At 24.6% G+C, this 18828-nt stretch overlaps 4 protein-coding genes across 8 annotated transcripts; 3 read left to right on the top strand and 1 right to left on the bottom strand.

Annotated features, from left to right (window-relative positions):
* Nucleotides 1-525: 525 nt before the first annotated feature.
* Nucleotides 526-6921, top strand: LOC122860198 (rab GTPase-activating protein 1-like). 3 transcript variants are annotated; one of them, XM_044163895.1, is made up of 12 exons: nt 526-710; nt 980-1044; nt 1523-1702; nt 1767-1923; nt 1996-3611; nt 3692-4003; nt 4075-4249; nt 5598-5788; nt 5880-5939; nt 6006-6197; nt 6273-6492; nt 6763-6921. In XM_044163895.1, the coding sequence occupies exons 3-11, from the start codon at nt 1532-1534 to the stop codon at nt 6486-6488; spliced, it is 3090 nt and encodes a 1029-aa protein (XP_044019830.1). In that variant the 5' UTR covers nt 526-710; nt 980-1044; nt 1523-1531; the 3' UTR covers nt 6489-6492; nt 6763-6921. The 3 variants fall into 3 exon arrangements, with proteins under 3 accessions (XP_044019830.1, XP_044019831.1, XP_044019829.1); XM_044163896.1 differs by lacking the exon at nt 526-710 and adding an exon at nt 820-858; XM_044163894.1 differs by lacking the exons at nt 526-710; nt 980-1044 and adding an exon at nt 1170-1297.
* A 1246-nt stretch (nt 6922-8167) lies between these two features.
* LOC122860199 (FHIP family protein AAEL005291) lies at nt 8168-12835 on the bottom strand. Of its 2 annotated transcripts, XM_044163898.1 has the most exons (8): nt 12569-12813; nt 12265-12431; nt 11516-11985; nt 9742-11443; nt 9477-9666; nt 9267-9411; nt 9062-9185; nt 8168-8551 (listed from the first exon to the last, which is right to left on the bottom strand). In XM_044163898.1, exons 2-8 carry the CDS (start codon nt 12406-12408, stop codon nt 8540-8542), a joined length of 2787 nt encoding a protein of 928 aa, XP_044019833.1. In that variant the 5' UTR covers nt 12409-12431; nt 12569-12813; the 3' UTR covers nt 8168-8539. The 2 variants fall into 2 exon arrangements, with proteins under 2 accessions (XP_044019833.1, XP_044019832.1); XM_044163897.1 differs by lacking the exon at nt 8168-8551 and having other exon boundaries at nt 8972-9185; nt 12569-12835.
* A 228-nt stretch (nt 12836-13063) lies between these two features.
* Nucleotides 13064-14099, top strand: LOC122860197 (40S ribosomal protein S14). The gene is made up of 4 exons (XM_044163893.1): nt 13064-13168; nt 13386-13541; nt 13623-13710; nt 13799-14099. The coding sequence occupies exons 2-4, from the start codon at nt 13393-13395 to the stop codon at nt 14015-14017; spliced, it is 456 nt and encodes a 151-aa protein (XP_044019828.1). The 5' UTR covers nt 13064-13168; nt 13386-13392; the 3' UTR covers nt 14018-14099.
* Nucleotides 14100-14405: 306 nt separating this feature from the next.
* LOC122860194 (cytoplasmic FMR1-interacting protein) lies at nt 14406-18731 on the top strand. 2 transcript variants are annotated; one of them, XM_044163892.1, is made up of 2 exons: nt 14406-14512; nt 14812-18731. In XM_044163892.1, exon 2 carries the CDS (start codon nt 14848-14850, stop codon nt 18724-18726), a length of 3879 nt encoding a protein of 1292 aa, XP_044019827.1. In that variant the 5' UTR covers nt 14406-14512; nt 14812-14847; the 3' UTR covers nt 18727-18731. The 2 variants fall into 2 exon arrangements, with proteins under 2 accessions (XP_044019827.1, XP_044019826.1); XM_044163891.1 differs by having other exon boundaries at nt 14460-14595.
* The last annotated feature ends 97 nt before the right edge of the window (nt 18732-18828 follow it).

Genomic DNA, 18828 nt, shown 5'->3' with positions numbered 1-18828 from the left:
GATACAAAATAGCAAAATAGGGTGGGGAAAGGGGGGAAATAACAGAGAAATAATTGGGATGTCATGACATCTTCCAGAAGTTTGTAGAACTTTAGAAACCATTTTGTTTTTATTTTTTTTTAACGAAAATTTAAAAAAATTAAAAATTACAAAAAAAGAGATTCGTAGATATTATTAGTATTTAATTATTCAAATATTAATAATTAAAAAAAAAAATTTCAGAAGATTAAAAATATAATGAATAGAAAAATTTCGAAATAATTTTAATATTATTTCGAAAAAAATGGAAATAATTTTCGAATTTCTAGAGAAAATAATTATGTATGTTTTAAAGTTCATTAATAAGGTATCAAATAATTAATTAATATGATTTTTCAATTAATTATTAACAATAACAAGATGATCTTTTAATCGAGTATTTAAAAATTATAATTTTTCCCCGCGTTAATCTAAGTATCCGGCGTGTGAGAGAGAAACAAGAAGAGACATGATAAAGAAAACAAAATAAAAAAAAAACAAGTCGAATGGCTGACGCCGCGGATTGTTCACTTATCATTTTCGCCGAACGTCAAAATAATTATTTAAAAATAAAATCATTATAAGCATCTTTTTAACAATAAAAAGACTAAAAAAAAAATATTTCTAAGCACTATGTAATTATTAAAAAAAATTAAAAATGTCACGTCAACGAGTGTCAACAATTTCGTGAGGTCGTTGTCAAGTGAATTTTTTACTTCAAGAATTTTACTTTTTTTTTTTTTTTAAATTTATTATTATTCCAACATTAATTTCTTGTTTTTTATTCTATTTTATATTTTTTATCATTCGAAAAAAATAAATAAAGCTGCATAATTTGTGGTAAATTAATATTGAATAATAAAAATAATTTGTTAATTAAATTTTTGTAATATTTTTTGTTCTTTTTTTTCTAATATGTACTAAATTAACTTTTATTATTTCGATTGTTGTGAATTATTAGGCGGGGCTATAATGGCACCTAGATAATTAAAATATCGAGGATAATTTATTTTCTAAAAATAACTGGTAAGATTTTTCAAAAATAATATTGTCAGAATAACTGACCTCTCCAATAAGACTTAAAAAAAGAACTTGTCAAAAAAAAAAAAAAAACAATAACAACTTTATCTACTTTCCCCCACTCATAATCATCATCATTTGCTAAGAAAAAAAAAATAATAATAACAATCAGACATGTTTTATATATCGATTGTTTTTACAAGGAAAATTATCAAATTTTTCTTAAATATAATTTCAAGAGTTTCCATTTTACAATGTGGTGATTATTTATATTATTATTTTTCATAATTAATTTATTATAAATATATTTTTATCATTATATATTGAGAATGACAGTAGGGAGTGTTGAGATTACATAATCAAAAAGTCTGTTTGTAAACATGACACCATTTTTAAAATACAATAGATTTATCTGATATATTGTTTTTCTCGAAAAAATATAAAATATAAATTATTTAAAATGTTATTTAATTGATTTTTAAAGGAATCAGTTATGGAGGATAGTGTAAGTGTTAAGTCAATGGAATCAGTGGCGACAAGTGATGAATATGAATTTGTAAATGACAAAGGAACCAGTAAAAATCAACAGTCTGTACTTGAAGCACCAATGTTAAAAATAGCAAACAACGGTAATTTAGAAGATCTACAAAATAATTTACGCGAGGTAATTGATAATAATTAATTATCAATTTTATAATAAATTAATAAATTTTTTAAAATATCTAAAGGTGTTGACTGAAGACACAACTAAAATGGAGAATGTTGGTAATGTTAAAATAATTGTTGCTGATCAAAAAACTAAAACAGTTGGTAAAAGTAAATTTTATGATGTATTATCATCAGAAAAGCAGGATCAAATGAAACCAGAAGACTACGAAGATGATGGTAAACAAAAAAATCAACAAAATCATTAATTATATTTTAATTAAATTATAAATAATCATTTCTATGTTTTAGAATTAAATTCACTTGCTGATGTTCAACAAGACTGTACAATATTTAATGGTGTAACTTATCTTGGTGCTGCAAATATAAATGCACCAAAATCAGAAGTTGAAATACAAAAAAATATGGCGATATTATCAGCTGAACAAACCCAAAATCTTGAAATTAAAGTATCTGTATCTGTTCCAAGTAGTTCACATGGATCTGTTGTAGTATATGATGCAGCAACACAACAGCCATTAGCATACTATGAAGTACAAAGGATATTATTTTATGTACGTGGTGATAGTACTGGTAGTTGTTCAGCATGTTTTGCCTTCACTTGGTCACACGGTGATACACTAGAATCAGCAATATTTCAATGTCATGTATTTCGTTGTGATATACCTGAAGCAGTTGGACATGTATCATCATGTTTTGCAAAAGCATTTCAAAGATTTTCACGTTCAATGACAAATTCACAAACATCAAATGAATTGAATAATGGTATAAATCAAGTTGAAAAAATAAATTCACGTGTATTTTTATTTGAAGTTACAATGGAAATAAAAGAAGAAGATGGTAAAGGTACATATAGTACAGTACCAAAAGATAGAAATTTTTTTAAATTACGTTGTAATATATCAAAACAAATATATTTAACAATCCAACAAGTATCAAGTAAAGAAGGTGGTATTATACTTGATGTTGAAAGATGTTTTGGTGTATTAGTTAGTCCTGGTAGAAATGTTAAACATAGTGATATGCGTTTATTAGAAATGCAAACAAATACAATACCAATAAATCATGATAAAAAATGTTATAATATATGTGGACGTTGGGATCCAGCAGATCCATCATTAGATAATTTAAATATTGAAACAAAAGATGGTAAAATATATATGACAATTGCTGTTGATTTAGTTATACGTGGTATACGTGAACCAGTTAGATTTATTATTGAAACAGCTGTTAAAGTATATCCACAAAATGAAAGATTTTGGTATTTAAATAAACGTTATTTAATACAACAATTTCAATTAAATTCAAAAGAAATTATTCATTGTGATGATGTACATTATGAAGTACAAAGTATTGATACATCTGGTGAATTGGATAGAAATCGTTTAAATTTAGCATTAAATTTATCATCATTAATTAAATCACAATCATTAACATCAATTGATACATTAACACCAAAAGATGATATTGATTCTGATGGTGATGAGCCAATGTTAAGTGGTACTGGTGAAGTATCAAAAGATTGTTCAGCTGATGAATTAGCTAATTGGCAAGAAGTCATTGATAGTTGGCAAATTAATCAACAACGTCCAAAATTACTTGTTAAATTAGCTAGACAAGGTATACCAGAAGCATTAAGAGGTGAAGTTTGGCAACGTTTAAGTAATTGTGATAATTCACAAGATATGATGGATAAATATAGAATACTTATTACTAAAGAAAGTCCATGTGAAAGTGTTATATTACGTGATATTAATAGAACATTTCCAGCACATGATTTTTTTAAAGAAGCTGGTGGTCTTGGACAAGATTCACTTTATCGTATTAGTAAAGCTTATGCTGTATTTGATGAAGAAGTTGGATACTGTCAAGGATTAAGTTTTTTAGTTGCCAGTCTTCTTTTACATGTATGTTTTTTTTTTTTTTTGCATAATTATATTTAATTTGAAAAAAATAATATTTATAATAATTTTTTTATTTGTTAAAGATGCCAGAGGAACAAGCATTTTGTGTATTGGTTAAATTAATGTATGACTATGGACTTCGTGATTTATACAAAGATCGTTTTGATAATCTTCATATGCGTTTTTATCAATTAAATAGACTTCTTGAAGATCAACTACCAGAATTGTATAAACATTTTTGTGATCGTGGAGTTGAAACACATATGTTTGCTGCACAATGGTTTTTAACATTATTTACAGCAAGATTTCCTCTTTATCTTGTATTTCATATACTTGATGTATTTTTATTACAAGGACTTGATACTATTTTTCAAGTTGCTCTTGCATTATTAACGGTAATTTATTTAATTAATTTATCAACATAATTTAATTGTTTAACATTTGTTTTTTTGGTTTTTTATTGCAGCTATGTAAAAAGGAACTTTTACAGCTGGATTTTGAATCAATATTAAAATATTTTCGTGTACATTTGCCAAAACGATGCAGAAATGAGGAAACTTCACGTCATTTGATGAAACTTGCTTGTTCAATAACAATCAAAAAACTCAAGAAATACGAGGCCGAGTTCACGGCTCTCAAAGGTAATTTTATATTCTACGTTTAAATATTGATAATATATATTACAATATTTTTTATAGTTACGATAATATATCAATTTTTATATAGTATTATTTTTTTTTCTTATATTTCAAAGTCTCGAAAAAAAAAAAACAGTTTTAATTTTTTATTTATTTATTTTGTTAAACAGCACGAAATTTATTAGATTTATTTTTTGGTTGTGATAATAGATTTTTTTTTTTTATTTCATTAGGTGCTTGTAATTTATATAAAGTATATATTTCAATTATATTTTCTGTCATTCAATTAGTTGAAATTTCAATTGAATTAAATTTTTTTTTATTTTAAACGTGATACAAATAAAATTAAAATTATCCGTCTAGTCTAAAGTATACAACATACTTTTTGCACGAAAAAAGAGAATTTTTTTATTTTTAAATATAAAACGTGTTCTACTGTTTGAACAGTTGTTAAAATATTTCATTTTTAAATTTATTATTCAATAAATAATTAAATAATTCAATCAAAATAATTATCAACATGTAAAAAAAAAAAATTAAAATTAGTAAAAATTGTTTTTTTCATCCAGTATTTAAATCTCCATTTTTGTTGTATATTAAAAAAAAAAAAATAATAATTAATACTTATTTAAAAGAAAGAAAAATATAAATAAAAAATAAAATTGCACATAGTTTTTATTCAATGTTTTGTTACCCACTGAGTCCTGCTTATTACTTAATAATTCATTAATTCAAAATTAATTTTAAAAAATGATAATTATATTAAATATATATTAAAATATATTTCCGGGTAACAAACTAATACATCAAGTGCATAAAATACATGATAACAAAAATAAATAACTCAACCAGTTGATAATCATTTGTCAATTCATAAGGAAAAATGATAACTTTTTTTTTTATTAACACGTGGTATAATAATAAAGACAATAAAACCAGCTGTTTAACTGTTTTATCTGTCATTATATTTTATATAGATAAATAATAATAATCTGTCCTTGTTCAAGGCTATTTGTAAATGTGTGTTAATATGTGTTTGGAATGTTAAAACATATATGCAATCGTAACAACTTGGGGGCAGTCACTTGGTTTTAAAATGTGTCAATGTGTTGTACTGTCTCATTTCAAAATTACACTTTGCCAAGTGAAAAAAAAATAAAATTATAACGAAAGTATCGTTATTCAATTAAACACATACTGCTAATTTTATATATATTTTTATTTGTACAAAAAATATGAGTCATTTTGCTAAAATTTCTATGCAATGTGAGATTTTTTTTATATGCATTATTTGCTATTTGATTTAATATTGATCTGGTGAAATTGTTTTCTTTTTGCAAATGTTATTTAGTGGCACAAGAAAATGCTGATGAATATAGTAATGAAGTGGAACAATTACGAGGAGTTGTTACAAGAACTGAAGAAGAAAAACAGAGACTTGAAGTTGAGCTTGTACAGGTGAAGGAAATGTTGCAGAGAGAAGTTGGAAGAGCTGATACTGAAAGTCGTAGAAGTGTTGTTATTATTGCTGAATATAAACAAGTGTGTTTAATTTTTTTCTTGTTCAATTAACGAATAATTATATTTTTCTTTCTAAGAATTAATATTCATTTGTTGCATATTTTTATTTTAGATTTGTCAAAGATTAGAAGATGATTACAATACATCAAAAAATATTCTATCAGAATTAAGAGTAAGTATTATTTATTAATAATATAAAAAAAAAATTTTATAATAAATGTATATAAATTTTTTACAGTCAAAAATATCAAAATGTGATAAATGTAAAGAATATCTTGTTGAGCCATCAACAGTACCAAGTGAAATATCACATCCTCTTGAGTCACGATCAGATCCAATGCTTTATCGTGCACAAGAACGTGTACGTGAATTGGAACTTGAATTGGCACAAACAAAATTAGCTCATGTTGAAGCAGAATGTCGAAATCAAGTAATAAAAAAATTATTATTATTTAATTTATAAATCATGAAATTATTATTTAATATTTGATATTTTATTTATCAGGATTTGACACATCAATTACATGCAACTGCATCTGAACTTCAAACAGCTAGAAACACATGGCCATGGCTTAGTAAAACTTTGTCAAGCATCAAAGAAGCAGCAAATAAACGTGATGCCATTGCCCCGGGTGTAGTGAGACGTGAAAGTGCGCCTGGAGGTGAAATGAGACATGCAATACATTCACAAAGTCGAGACAGCATCAAAGAAGCTGTTTGATCAAGTAAATAATATACTTTTTCTTATTTATAAATTTTCTTTTTTCTTATTTTACAATATCAAGTTTCTTTTTTATTATATATGACAACTGAAAAATAAATAATAAATATTTTTTCGAATTAAAAATCATTTATTAATCATTTACAGTATTTATTTTTGATAAAATGTAAAATAATTATTATTATCTTATCGTGATAATTAAATAAAGCTCTTGTCTTTATGGAAAAGAAAAATTATTATTTATCCATTCAATTGTTTTTTCTTTTTGTTTCAGGTGAAATCAGGGAATATTTATTTGACACAGAGCATTGAAACATTTGTTCTAATAATTTAAAAAACTTGTCCACAATTCTCATCAAACAACTCAAAGGATGAGACACCTTAAAAAATATATGGTTTCAATTGATGAAGAAAAAAAAAAAAAACAAAATTACATGTACAAGACAGTCCGTCGCAAAAACGTCCTTTTTAAAATCTCACACTCAATAGAAATTATAAATTAGAATTAAAAAACTATTGATATTATTGGAAGACATTAATTGTTAGATTTTTGTTACGTTTTACAAATATTATATTCTTTAACTCACTAGAAAATTTAAATAACAAAAAAGTCAATGTGAAAATAAAATAGAAAAAAAAAAGCTTAAAAAATAATGAACAATTATTTTTTAATTTTTTTTTTTTAGACGATTAATTTTATCTTTATAATATTTAATTTTTGTATTTTTATTTCTTTTGTTGTGTTTTTTTTTTTGTAATATTATTATAACTTTTTTTTTTTTTTAGTGTAAATTAAGTATGAAATTTTTCTGCCATATACCTATTTAGTGAGATTTTTCAATAAATAAAAATTATTATTTTTTACTAAGATAATAATATATCAATATGTATACCGGTTAAGAAAACACTTGTTACGTAAAAATAAAATCAACTAGATTAAATTACTTTCTTATTAAACTGACATAAATTATTAATGTCACAATGGAGTTTTATTTTACTCTTGCTTTAATTCTCATATACGTAAAAAATAATATTTCATTTTAAAACTATTTTTTACTTAAAAATCAAACAAAAATTAAACAATTAAAATTATTGAATTTTTTACATTCCAAAGTGGCAAATAAACATTGTTAAAAAATTCAATTAAATTATTTTTTTGAAGAATAAAAATCATTCAGGTATCCAGCACAATAATATACGTAATTTTTATTAAATTAATTTTGAAGAAAAAATATTGTGCACCAGTGTCTATGACAAATAATAGTTTTTTTTTTTTTTTTTTTAAGTAAAAAATAATATTAATTAGATGAAAAAACAAATGTAATCTTGGCAGAATAAAAAAACAGCAGTTTAATTGATATAATAAGTTGATAAAAAATAATAATTTCTAATACTTAATTTATGTAAATAATTTCAAGTAAGAAAAAATTGCATTTTATGATAATTATTGACTGTTTATGTCAAATGTAGAAATTGATAATAATAATAATGATAATAATTAAAGAAAAAAAAATCACATACACCTCAAAATAAATAAATTATATAAACCCTGTAATTTCATTCCACTGAAATTTATAATCACAGTAAAAAAAAAATTATTATATATATATTTAAAAAATATATATATGCATTAAAAAGAAAATAATTATAATAAATTGTTATTATTTATTTCTTCCAAATTTTTTTTTCAAATATATTTATTTTTATTAAATTAATTTTCATTTATTCAAATTAACAATGATATTTTTTATTTGATGAAAAATATTTCTAATCAGGTGATTGTTTTTCTAGATCCAGAAATTCAATTGGGGTTTGCCTCTTTGTAAAAACTAAAATAATATTTGGCTTCATTATCACTCATGTATTTTAAAAATTTAATAATTCGTTGGATAAAAAAAAGAAGGAAGACACTAAATATACTCTTATAAATTTTGTAAATATAACAAATATTGTGCAACATATTTTTTGTATTTAATTTTAGAATAATTTGATGATCCATTAATTTTTCCATGGTGCGTTAGATAATTGACATCAGTTGAATTCAAAATCCATCAGTCTCTCAGCTAGTTCATAATAAGAAAATAAAGAAATTTATCATAAAATTTAATATCAAACAATTAAATTATCAAAAGACAAATAAAATCAAAGTTAATAATAAAACATACACTTGTCAAGTTGGTTCTATCTATAAAAAATAAGACAAATAAAACCTAAAATTCATAAATTAAAACAGAATAAACAAACGAAAAAGAAAGTCAAAAACTAAATAAAGTAAATCGTTCACATTCAACAAGCAAAAAATAAAACAAAAATATATATCTACAAAATATCAAGACAAAAAACTAAAACATCATTATGTTTATTTAAAACCTTAATTAATCAATTAATATCTATAATATATTTACAACAATAAAATTAGATTAAATATTCAACATTATTAAAATATTATTAAACATTCACATTAAATTGTCAATATTAATTAAGTTAAGATAATTCAAATATTAAAAATAATAAAGATCTTTTTTTTTATTGGGATATTAAAATTCTATATTATTTGTAAATGATAATATTACATGTTCCTGTGTTATTGCTGCAAGTTCTTTAAGCCATTCATCCATCAATACTGCACAAATAACAACATGCTGGGTTGGTGTTGTTTTTTGTAATGACATCATTGATGATGCTTCAACATTAAACCTTTAAAACAAAAAAATATTAACAAATTATTGATGTTTATTTTGTTGATTATTTAAAAAACTTATGATTATTATTAAATACCTGTTTTCAATATTATTGTCATTTGAATTTTCAAGATGTTCATCTGATTCTCTGTTATTTTGTAAAGTACTTTGTAAACTACTTGCTCCTGACCATTTAAATAGATGACTCAATGATGTTGTTAAACTTTTTCGTTTTGATTTATCTTAAAATAATAATTAATAAATACACAATACAATATTTTTTATGAAAACAAAAAAAACAACTTACTTCTTATAAATGGATCTGTAACAACAGTATCTTTTCTAACACTTGTATTAACGTTAATGGCATTTCGTCTGGCATTAACAAGTTTGTACTCTCTGGCAATGAGAAAATTTCTCGCTTGGGCAATTAAATCATCGACATTTTCAACTTTAGATAAATGTTGATCAATTTTATTTTTCAATGATGCTAATATCTGTATTTTAAAAATAAAAAAAAAAACAATAAATAAAAACAAATAAAACACTAATATTTATATAAAATTATTTACCTGAAAAAGTGATCTGATACTTGGCTGAAAAACCAATGATGGATTTAATAAAAATGATTGAAGAAGTGGCTGTCTATAAACAGCTAAACGACTTATTAATCCAGTTAAATGTAAATTAACATAAAGATTATTACTCAACATTGTTTCAAGTTTTCGTAAAATAACATCTAAAAAAATTCCAACAGTTGGTTTACCATTATATAAATCTTGTTTACTTAATTTGTTATTATCATCAATAACATTATTTTTTTTATATAAATAATTATTTGTTATATTATTTTTATCAAATTTATTATCAGTCTCATTTTCAATTGTTAAATCATCAATATTTTTTAATGCAAGACTTTCATAACCACTACTATCATCCAATGAAAACATTGAATCAATTTGTACATTTGTTTCACAATTTTTACGTAATATATCATCTGATAATTTTGATATTATTATTTCTTCATTTAATAATTCATCAATATCAGCATCAAGTTTATCATTATTATCAGATATTAATAAATTATTAAATGTCATATTATCATCTTCAATATTGACATTTATATTTGTTGAATCTTCATCATCATCATCATCATCATCATTAGCAGCAACAAGTGATTTAACTGAACTTAATACATCATCATCTGATAATTTATTTAATACAACTGATGCTGTTGCTAATTTTTTATTATAATAATTTGTATTTAATGATGATACACCACAATCACCATCAATATCATCAACTGTATTATTAATACCATCATAATTTGATGACCAATATGAACATCCAATTTGACATGATATTATTTTTTGTTTAGCATCAAATAAATATGCATGATAATTACCATATAAACTTTCTGTTACTTTAGCACCATAATTAACCATTAAACTATTTGTTGTTTTATCTTGTTTTGATGATGAACGATGTATAAAATTATGTAACCATGTTCCATCTAAACAACATGCTGGACGTAATGATAAAAATTTTTTAGCTGTTGAACCAAATGAATCATGATCACGTAAACGACGTCTTTGTGATAACATAACATGTGAACATGGTGTTAATGATGACAAACATAATTCAAGCATAATATCTTCACAATTTAAATCAACTAAAGTTTCAAATAATGCTAATGTTACAATACATAATCTTGATCTTGATGATATTCTTTGTATGAGACTATCAAGTATACGACATTCATCATAATTATCTTCAAGTAAAAATTTTATTAATGTATGTAATAAGCCTGGATCAGTTACTGAACGTAAAAATAAATCAAAATATGCTGTTGCTGATACTAAATCATCTAATGAATTTTGTAATAATGCTGGACCCATAACTGGTACAAGAAAACCTTGATAAAGATATTCAAGTAATTGTTTTTGTACAAGTGGATGTGATATTTGTGCAACAGCATTACAAAATTCAAATGAATGCATTAAATGATCAAGTGATGATATATCATTAACATCATCTGGTGTTAATCTATGCCAATCATCTGTTTCAATATCAAGTTTTCGCGGTATTACTGAATATAAACCACTTATTCCAGTTGCTAATACAGGACATACATTTGAATTTTCAGCAATATAAACACCAATTTCATGATTTTTTTTAGACAATGCCATACATAGTAACATTGCATCACGTGTTTGTTGACCAATTGCACCATCACGATGTACATGTGGTACTAATAATGAAAATATTATAAATCTAAAAAAGAAAAAAAAATACATTAACATTAATAAATATATAGAAAAAGTATTATTAAAATGAACTATTTACTTTTTATTTCCATTAGCTGTTGGATGAAAAAAAACATCAAGTAATGCTAAATTTTGCATTAAAGCAACACAAAGTGTATTTAGCAATACTATTAGTTTTTTTTCAACATCTGATGGTAGTATATCATTATCACATGCTTCAAGAAGAAGAAGTAATGGTCTAGCAACTGGTTCATGAGCAAGTAATGAGCCATTATATGATACAAGTATTTCAAATAATTTCATTTGTTCCAATCTCAATGTGTTACTATATCTTCCAGCATTTTTACTCCATTCATAAAGTATATCAAGTAAATTTTCACTCAATAAATACTCAAGACATGGTGAATGTGATGGTGCAGTTGTTGTTAAATTTTGCTGATGACTACAACCAATTGTATTTCTAAATTCTAATAACAATAGTGTTACCATTTGATCAATATGATTAACAACAGCCAGTATGTCATCATGTATTGGTACTGCATTATTTATCTAATATAAAAAATAAAAAAAAAATTAAATTTCAATTTGTATTTATTAAATAGGTCATTCTTTGATTTTAGTTTCTTTAAAAAATAATAAAAATGTTTATCAGTTGATAATAAACATGAATAATGTTGATAATTTTTTTCCTCTTTTTATTTTAACTTTAACAAGTTGTCCTTGTAACTTGTTATCATTAAATACTAACTACAAAATTAAGTGATAAAAAGAAAAAAATAAAAGTAAAATTATAAAAATGTCAAATGAAATAAATAATATAGCACTTGCCTGTTTAATTATTTCATATGTTTGTTGCCAATGTTTACAAAAACTGTCATAACAAGCACTTGGATCAGCATCTTTTGGTGGTGAATCTCTGGACCACTGTTTACCAAAACTATTTCTCAATGGACTACTTCTTAACCAGCTCATTTTAATGAATTAATTTATTATATCTGTAAATTTTTTAAATCATTTATACGTATTAAGGCAACGAGATAAATTTCAAGGTCTTTTTTATTGTTTCTTAAATATTCATCTTGTTAAAATAAAACATAGTATTGTTTATTATGAAAAAAAAAAAATTACTTACATATTATCAATCACGTTTTCATTGTTATTAATATCTTAACGTCAATTATTATCAACAATACCACTACATTTTCTACTGTATTTTTTAATATTCATCAACGAGAGACACATAAAAATAGAATGTTTTTTTTTTTGTAAATAAGTGTGTTTTTCTCGTATTTTATTTTTTTATTCAATGAAAAATAAATTAGTGGGGGGAGAGAGGAATATATATGGAATGATGCAAATGATGATGATGATGATGGTGATTATGATGATGTGAATATGTGATACTTGTCAATGTGTATGTGTGTTATGTAAACTTGCCTTAATCCTTGTTTACAAATTTCATAGAAAAAATTTTAATTATAAATTTTGTTTTTTCCTTAAAATTATAAAAAAATTATTTTTTAATAATTTATTATTGTATTATTATTAATAATTAAATTTTTTTTAAAATAATGTAAAATTAGTTTAAAGCATTTGAAAATTCCCACATTTTTTTTAAATGTCGCTACGCAACATGGCAGCCATAATTCCAAAATTCTCATTCTTTGAAAAATTGCCTTGTCTTTCTTTTTTAACGTCGGTTTTCGACCTGGACGTATCACTATAATAAAGCGTATGTATTATTATAAATTATTTAATTAAAAATTTGAAAATTATTAAAAATAAATAGAAATTTTTTAATATACTGTTAATTATATAAAATAAGTTGTAATTTAAAAGTGTTATAATGATAAATTTTGCATTAAGATGCAAGTGGATTAAAATTGTGGTGCAAATTTTTCATGTGTTAAATAGTCATTAACCTAAAATTTTATAATTATTTTTTTCAGTGTGAACATGGCTCCAAGAAAAGGAAAGACTCCAAAGGAAGATGTCCAGCTTCAACTTGGACCACAAGTTCGTGAAGGTGAAAATGTATTTGGTGTTGCACACATTTTTGCAAGTTTCAACGATACATTTGTTCATGTAACTGATTTATCAGGCCGGTTAGTTGATAACTCTATTTTCTAAACATTATTATTATTATTATTGTTGATAAATTAATTATTGTTTAATTGTTTATACAGTGAAACAATTGTTCGTGTAACTGGAGGTATGAAAGTCAAGGCTGATCGTGATGAAGCTTCACCCTATGCTGCTATGTTGGCTGCTCAAGTAAATATTATTTTTTTAAAAAACAAAATTGACTAATTTTTAATTTTTTATAATAAAAACAAAGCTAATATAATGATTTTATTAATAGGATGTTGCTGAAAAATGTAAATCACTTGGTATCACTGCTCTTCATATTAAATTGAGAGCAACTGGTGGTAACAGAACAAAAACACCAGGACCAGGTGCACAATCAGCACTTCGTGCTCTTGCACGTTCATCAATGAAAATTGGACGTATTGAAGATGTCACACCAATTCCATCAGATTCAACACGTAGAAAGGGTGGTCGTCGTGGTCGCAGACTTTAAGCTAATATTATGGTTTTGTGTAATTATTTTATTACATTATAATTCTTTAAAATAAAACAAAAAAAAAATTAAAAAACAAAATTCATTAACAATTGTGTTATTATTTATTTAATTTTAATTATAAATTTATTATATTTTTTAAATGTTAAATTGGCTTTTAAAAATCGTACAAATAAGTGCCTTTTTTATCATTTTAAAAATTAATTTTTCTCTTCAAAAATTTCACTTGAAAAATATGAACAAATTATTATTATTAATTATTAAATTGAATTGTTGGTTTAATATTTTTTTTAGTAATGAAAAACCATAGTTAGCTAAATAATAAAATTGAAAATCAACCTTGTGGTTTTAATGCGACAAAAACACAAAATAAAAAAAAAAATTACACACACATGCACATTGAAGAGAGGAGAGAGAGAGAAAGAAAGAGAGCACTGTCAATTGGATTTTGTGGGTGGGGTAAATGGAGTTTTATCAAGGCGTCATTTATTCACGGTAATTATTCTGTATAAAAATTAATAAATAATAAAGTTTTTAACAATAATCAAGTATCAACATAACTAGAATAAAAATCCAAGGTATTTAAACAGCTACTTGCAAATAATTTTAATCTACAAAAATACTTGATTGTCATAATTTTATTTATTTTTTTTTTTTCAACTCACCGACTAGCTGTCATGTTGTTATTATTATTGGTTTATAAATAAATAAATGATTATTATCAACAATAAATTAAATTATATATGTAGACTTTTAAATAATAATAATTTGATTGTTTTGTATTTTTTATTTAGGTCGTTGTCATTTGAATAATAACAATAGAAGAAATAATGACAACTGACAAGGTAACACTGGGCGATGCCCTGTCAAATGTCGATGTACTTGATGAATTTACATTACCAGATGAACAACCTTGTATTGAGGCACAACCATGCTCAGTTGTATATCAAGCAAATTTTGATACAAATTTTGAAGATAGAAATGGTTTTGTAACTGGTATTGCAAAATATATTGAAGAAGCAACAGTACATGCTAGTTTAAATGAGCTACTTGAAGAAGGTCTTGAGCATGCTGTTATGTTATATACATGGAGATGTTGTTCACGTGCAATACCACAACCAAAATCAAATGAACAACCAAATCGTGTTGAAATATATGAAAAAACAGTTGAAGTACTTGCTCCAGAAGTTAATAAATTATTAAATTTTATGTATTTTCAAAGAAAAGCTATTGATAGATTTTCAGCTGAAGTTAAACGTTTATGTCATCATGAAAAACGTAAAGATTTTGTATCTGAAGCATATTTATTAACACTTGGTAAATTTATAAATATGTTTGCTGTATTAGATGAATTAAAAAATATGAAATCATCAGTTAAAAATGATTATTCAACATATCGTCGTGCAGCACAATTTTTAAAAGTCATGTCTGATTCACAAACATTACAAGAATCACAAAATTTATCAATGTTTTTAGCAACACAAAATAAAATACGTGATACTGTTAAAGAAAATTTAGAAAAAATAACTGGATATGAAGAATTACTTGCTGATGTTGTTAATATATGTGTACATATGTTTGAAACAAAAATGTATTTAACACCAAATGAAAAACATATGCTAGTTAAAGTAATGGGTTTTGGTTTATTTTTAATGGACAGTGAATTATGTAATATAAATAAACTTGATCAAAAAAAAAAGCTTAAACTTGATAGAATTGATAGAATATTTAAAAATCTTGAAGTTGTACCATTATTTGGTGATATGCAAATAGCACCATTTAATTATATAAAACGTTCAAAACATTTTGAGGCATCAAGATGGCCCTTATCATCATCATCAAATTCAATGTCACCACAAGCTGATTTAATGGTACATTTACCACAAATACGTGAAGATCATGTTAAATATATTAGTGAATTAGCAAAGTATAGTAATGAAGTTACAACAACATATAAAGAATGTGGTAGTGATAATGAAAATCAAGATACAGCTGAATTAGCATTACGTGGTTTACAATTATTATCACAATGGACAAGTGTTGTTACTGAATTATATAGTTGGAAATTATTACATCCAACAGATCATCATATGAATAAAGAATGTCCACAAGAAGCTGAAGAATATGAACGTGCAACACGTTATAATTATACTGATGAAGAAAAATTTGCACTTATTGAGGTAATTGCAATGATAAAAGGTCTACAAGTATTAATGGCACGTATGGAAACAGTATTTATTGATGCAATACGTCGTAATATTTATGCTGAATTACAAGATTTTGTACAATTGCTATTACGTGAACCATTACGTAAAGCAATTAAAAATAAAAAAGATTTAATACGTAGTATTATTGTATCTGTACGTGAAACATGTGCTGATTGGCATTTTGGTGTTGAACCATTGAGTGATCCAGCTCTAAAAGGTAAAAAAGATCCAGATAATGGTTTTGGTATTAAAGTACCAAGACGTAATGTTGGTCCATCATCAACACAACTATATATGGTTAGAACAATGTTAGAATCATTAATTGCTGATAAAAGTGGTGGTAAAAGAACACTACGTAAAGATATTGATGGACAATATCTTGTACAAATTGATCAATTTCATAAAACAAGTTTTTATTGGTCATATTTATTAAATTTTAGTGAATCATTACAAAATTGTTGTGATTTATCACAATTATGGTATCGTGAATTTTATCTTGAAATGACAATGGGAAGAAAAATAAATAAATGTCAAGTACGTCATCAACATAATGAAGAATGTAGTGATTTAATAACAATGGAAAAAAGAATACAATTTCCAATTGAAATGTCAATGCCATGGATATTAACTGATCATATATTACGTAGTAAAGAACCATCAATGATGGAATATGTATTATATCCACTTGATTTATATAATGATAGTGCATTATATGCATTAACAATATTTAGAAAACAATTTTTATATGATGAAGTTGAAGCTGAAGTTAATTTATGTTTTGATCAATTTGTTTATAAACTTAGTGAACAAATATTTTCACATTATAAACAATTAGCATCATCAATATTACTTGATAAACGTTTTCGTGTTGAATGTGTTGCACTTGGTGCATATTTATTACCATATCCACGTGCAAATCGTTATGAAACATTATTAAAACAACGTCATGTACAATTACTTGGACGTAGTATTGATTTAAATAAATTAATAACACAAAGAATTAATGCTGATATGCAAAAAAGTTTAGATTATGCAATAAGTAAATTTGAATCTGGTGATATAACTGGTGTTGTTGAACTTGATGGTTTATTACAAGTTAATCGTTTATGTCATAAGTTATTATCAAAATGGCTTGCACTTGATGAATATGATGCAATGTTTCGTGAAGCTAATCATAATGTATTAGCACCATATGGTAGAATAACATTACATGTTTTTTGGGAGTTGAATTATGATTTTTTACCAAATTATTGTTATAATGCAGCAACAAATCGTTTTGTTAAATGTCGTGGTTTACAATTTGTACAACCAGTACATCGTGATAAACCACCACAAATGTCACATCATTATTTATGGGGTTCAAAACAATTAAATTTATCATATAATACACAATATGGACAATACAATGGTTTTGTTGGTCCATATCATTTTCGTACAATGTGTAAATTACTTGGTTATCAAGGTATTGCTGTTGTTATGGAAGAGCTATTAAAAATTGTTAAATCATTAATACAAGGTAGTTTATTACAATTTACAAAAACATTAATGGAAGCAATGCCAAAAGTATGTAAATTACCACGTTATGATTATGGTTCACCAGGTGTACTTGGTTATTATCATGCACAATTAAATGATATTGTACAATATCCAGATGCTAAAACTGAATTATTTCATACATTTCGTGAATTTGGTAATACAATATTATTTTGTTTATTAATGGAACAAGCATTATCACAAGAAGAAGTATGTGATTTATTACATGCAGCACCATTTCAAAATATATTACCACGACCATATTGTAAAGAAGGTGAAAAACCAGAAACAAAACAAAAAAGATTAGAAGCTAAATATTCAGCATTACAAATTGTACCAAATGTTGATAAATTAGGTACAGCTAAACAAGCTATGATTGCTAGAGAAGGTGATTTATTAACAAGAGAACGTTTATGTTGTGGTTTATCAATATTTGAAATTGTATTAAGTAGATTAAAAAGTTTTTTGGATGATCCAATATGGGTTGGACCACCACCAACAAATGGTGTTATGAATATTGATGAATGTACAGAATTTCATCGTTTATGGTCAGCATTACAATTTGTATATTGTATACCTGTTGGTGATACAGAATTTACTGTTGAAGAATTATTTGGTGAAGGTTTACATTGGGCTGGTTGTGCTATGATTGTACTACTTGGACAACAAAGACGTTTTGAAGCACTTGATTTTTGTTATCATATATTAAGAGTACAAAGAGTTGATGGTAAAGATGAAAATGTTAAAGGTATACATCTTAAACGTATGGTTGATCGTATTAGAAGATTTCAAGTATTAAATTCACAAATATTTGCTGTATTAAATAAATATTTAAAAAGTGGTGACAGTGATTCAACAAGTGTTGAACATGTACGTTGTTTTCCACCTCCAATTCATCCATCATTAGCACATTCACAACAACAACATTATCATGCACCAGAATATCTTCGCCAAATAAATCAACAATAAATTTTTTTAAACTTTAAATCAACAATGCACCAAAAGTTTTTTTTTTTCATCAATTATAAATATTTTATTTATTAACTGTAATATTGGCTTAATAATTTCATT

This window comes from Aphidius gifuensis, linkage group LG1 (genome assembly GCF_014905175.1).
Source record: "Aphidius gifuensis isolate YNYX2018 linkage group LG1, ASM1490517v1, whole genome shotgun sequence".
NCBI classification, from domain to species: Eukaryota; Metazoa; Arthropoda; class Insecta; order Hymenoptera; family Braconidae; genus Aphidius; species Aphidius gifuensis.
This window is presented reverse-complemented; position numbering and strand designations above follow the sequence as displayed.

Coding starts and splice junctions, on each gene's coding strand:
- LOC122860194 (XM_044163892.1), top strand. CDS start 14,848: ATGACAACTGACAAGGTAACACTGGGCGATGCCCTGTCAAATGTCGAT.
- LOC122860198 (XM_044163895.1), top strand. CDS start 1,532: ATGGAGGATAGTGTAAGTGTTAAGTCAATGGAATCAGTGGCGACAAGT. Junction 4,250..5,597: donor CGAGTTCACGGCTCTCAAAG/GTAATTTTATAT, acceptor AATGTTATTTAG/TGGCACAAGAAAATGCTGAT. Junction 5,940..6,005: donor ATATTCTATCAGAATTAAGA/GTAAGTATTATT, acceptor AATTTTTTACAG/TCAAAAATATCAAAATGTGA.
- LOC122860197 (XM_044163893.1), top strand. CDS start 13,393: ATGGCTCCAAGAAAAGGAAAGACTCCAAAGGAAGATGTCCAGCTTCAA. Junction 13,542..13,622: donor GTAACTGATTTATCAGGCCG/GTTAGTTGATAA, acceptor TTGTTTATACAG/TGAAACAATTGTTCGTGTAA. Junction 13,711..13,798: donor CTGCTATGTTGGCTGCTCAA/GTAAATATTATT, acceptor TTTTATTAATAG/GATGTTGCTGAAAAATGTAA.
- LOC122860199 (XM_044163897.1), bottom strand. CDS start 12,408: ATGAGCTGGTTAAGAAGTAGTCCATTGAGAAATAGTTTTGGTAAACAG. Junction 11,444..11,515: donor ACAGCTAATGGAAATAAAAA/GTAAATAGTTCA, acceptor TTTCTTTTTTAG/ATTTATAATATTTTCATTAT. Junction 9,667..9,741: donor GTATCAGATCACTTTTTCAG/GTAAATAATTTT, acceptor TTTAAAATACAG/ATATTAGCATCATTGAAAAA.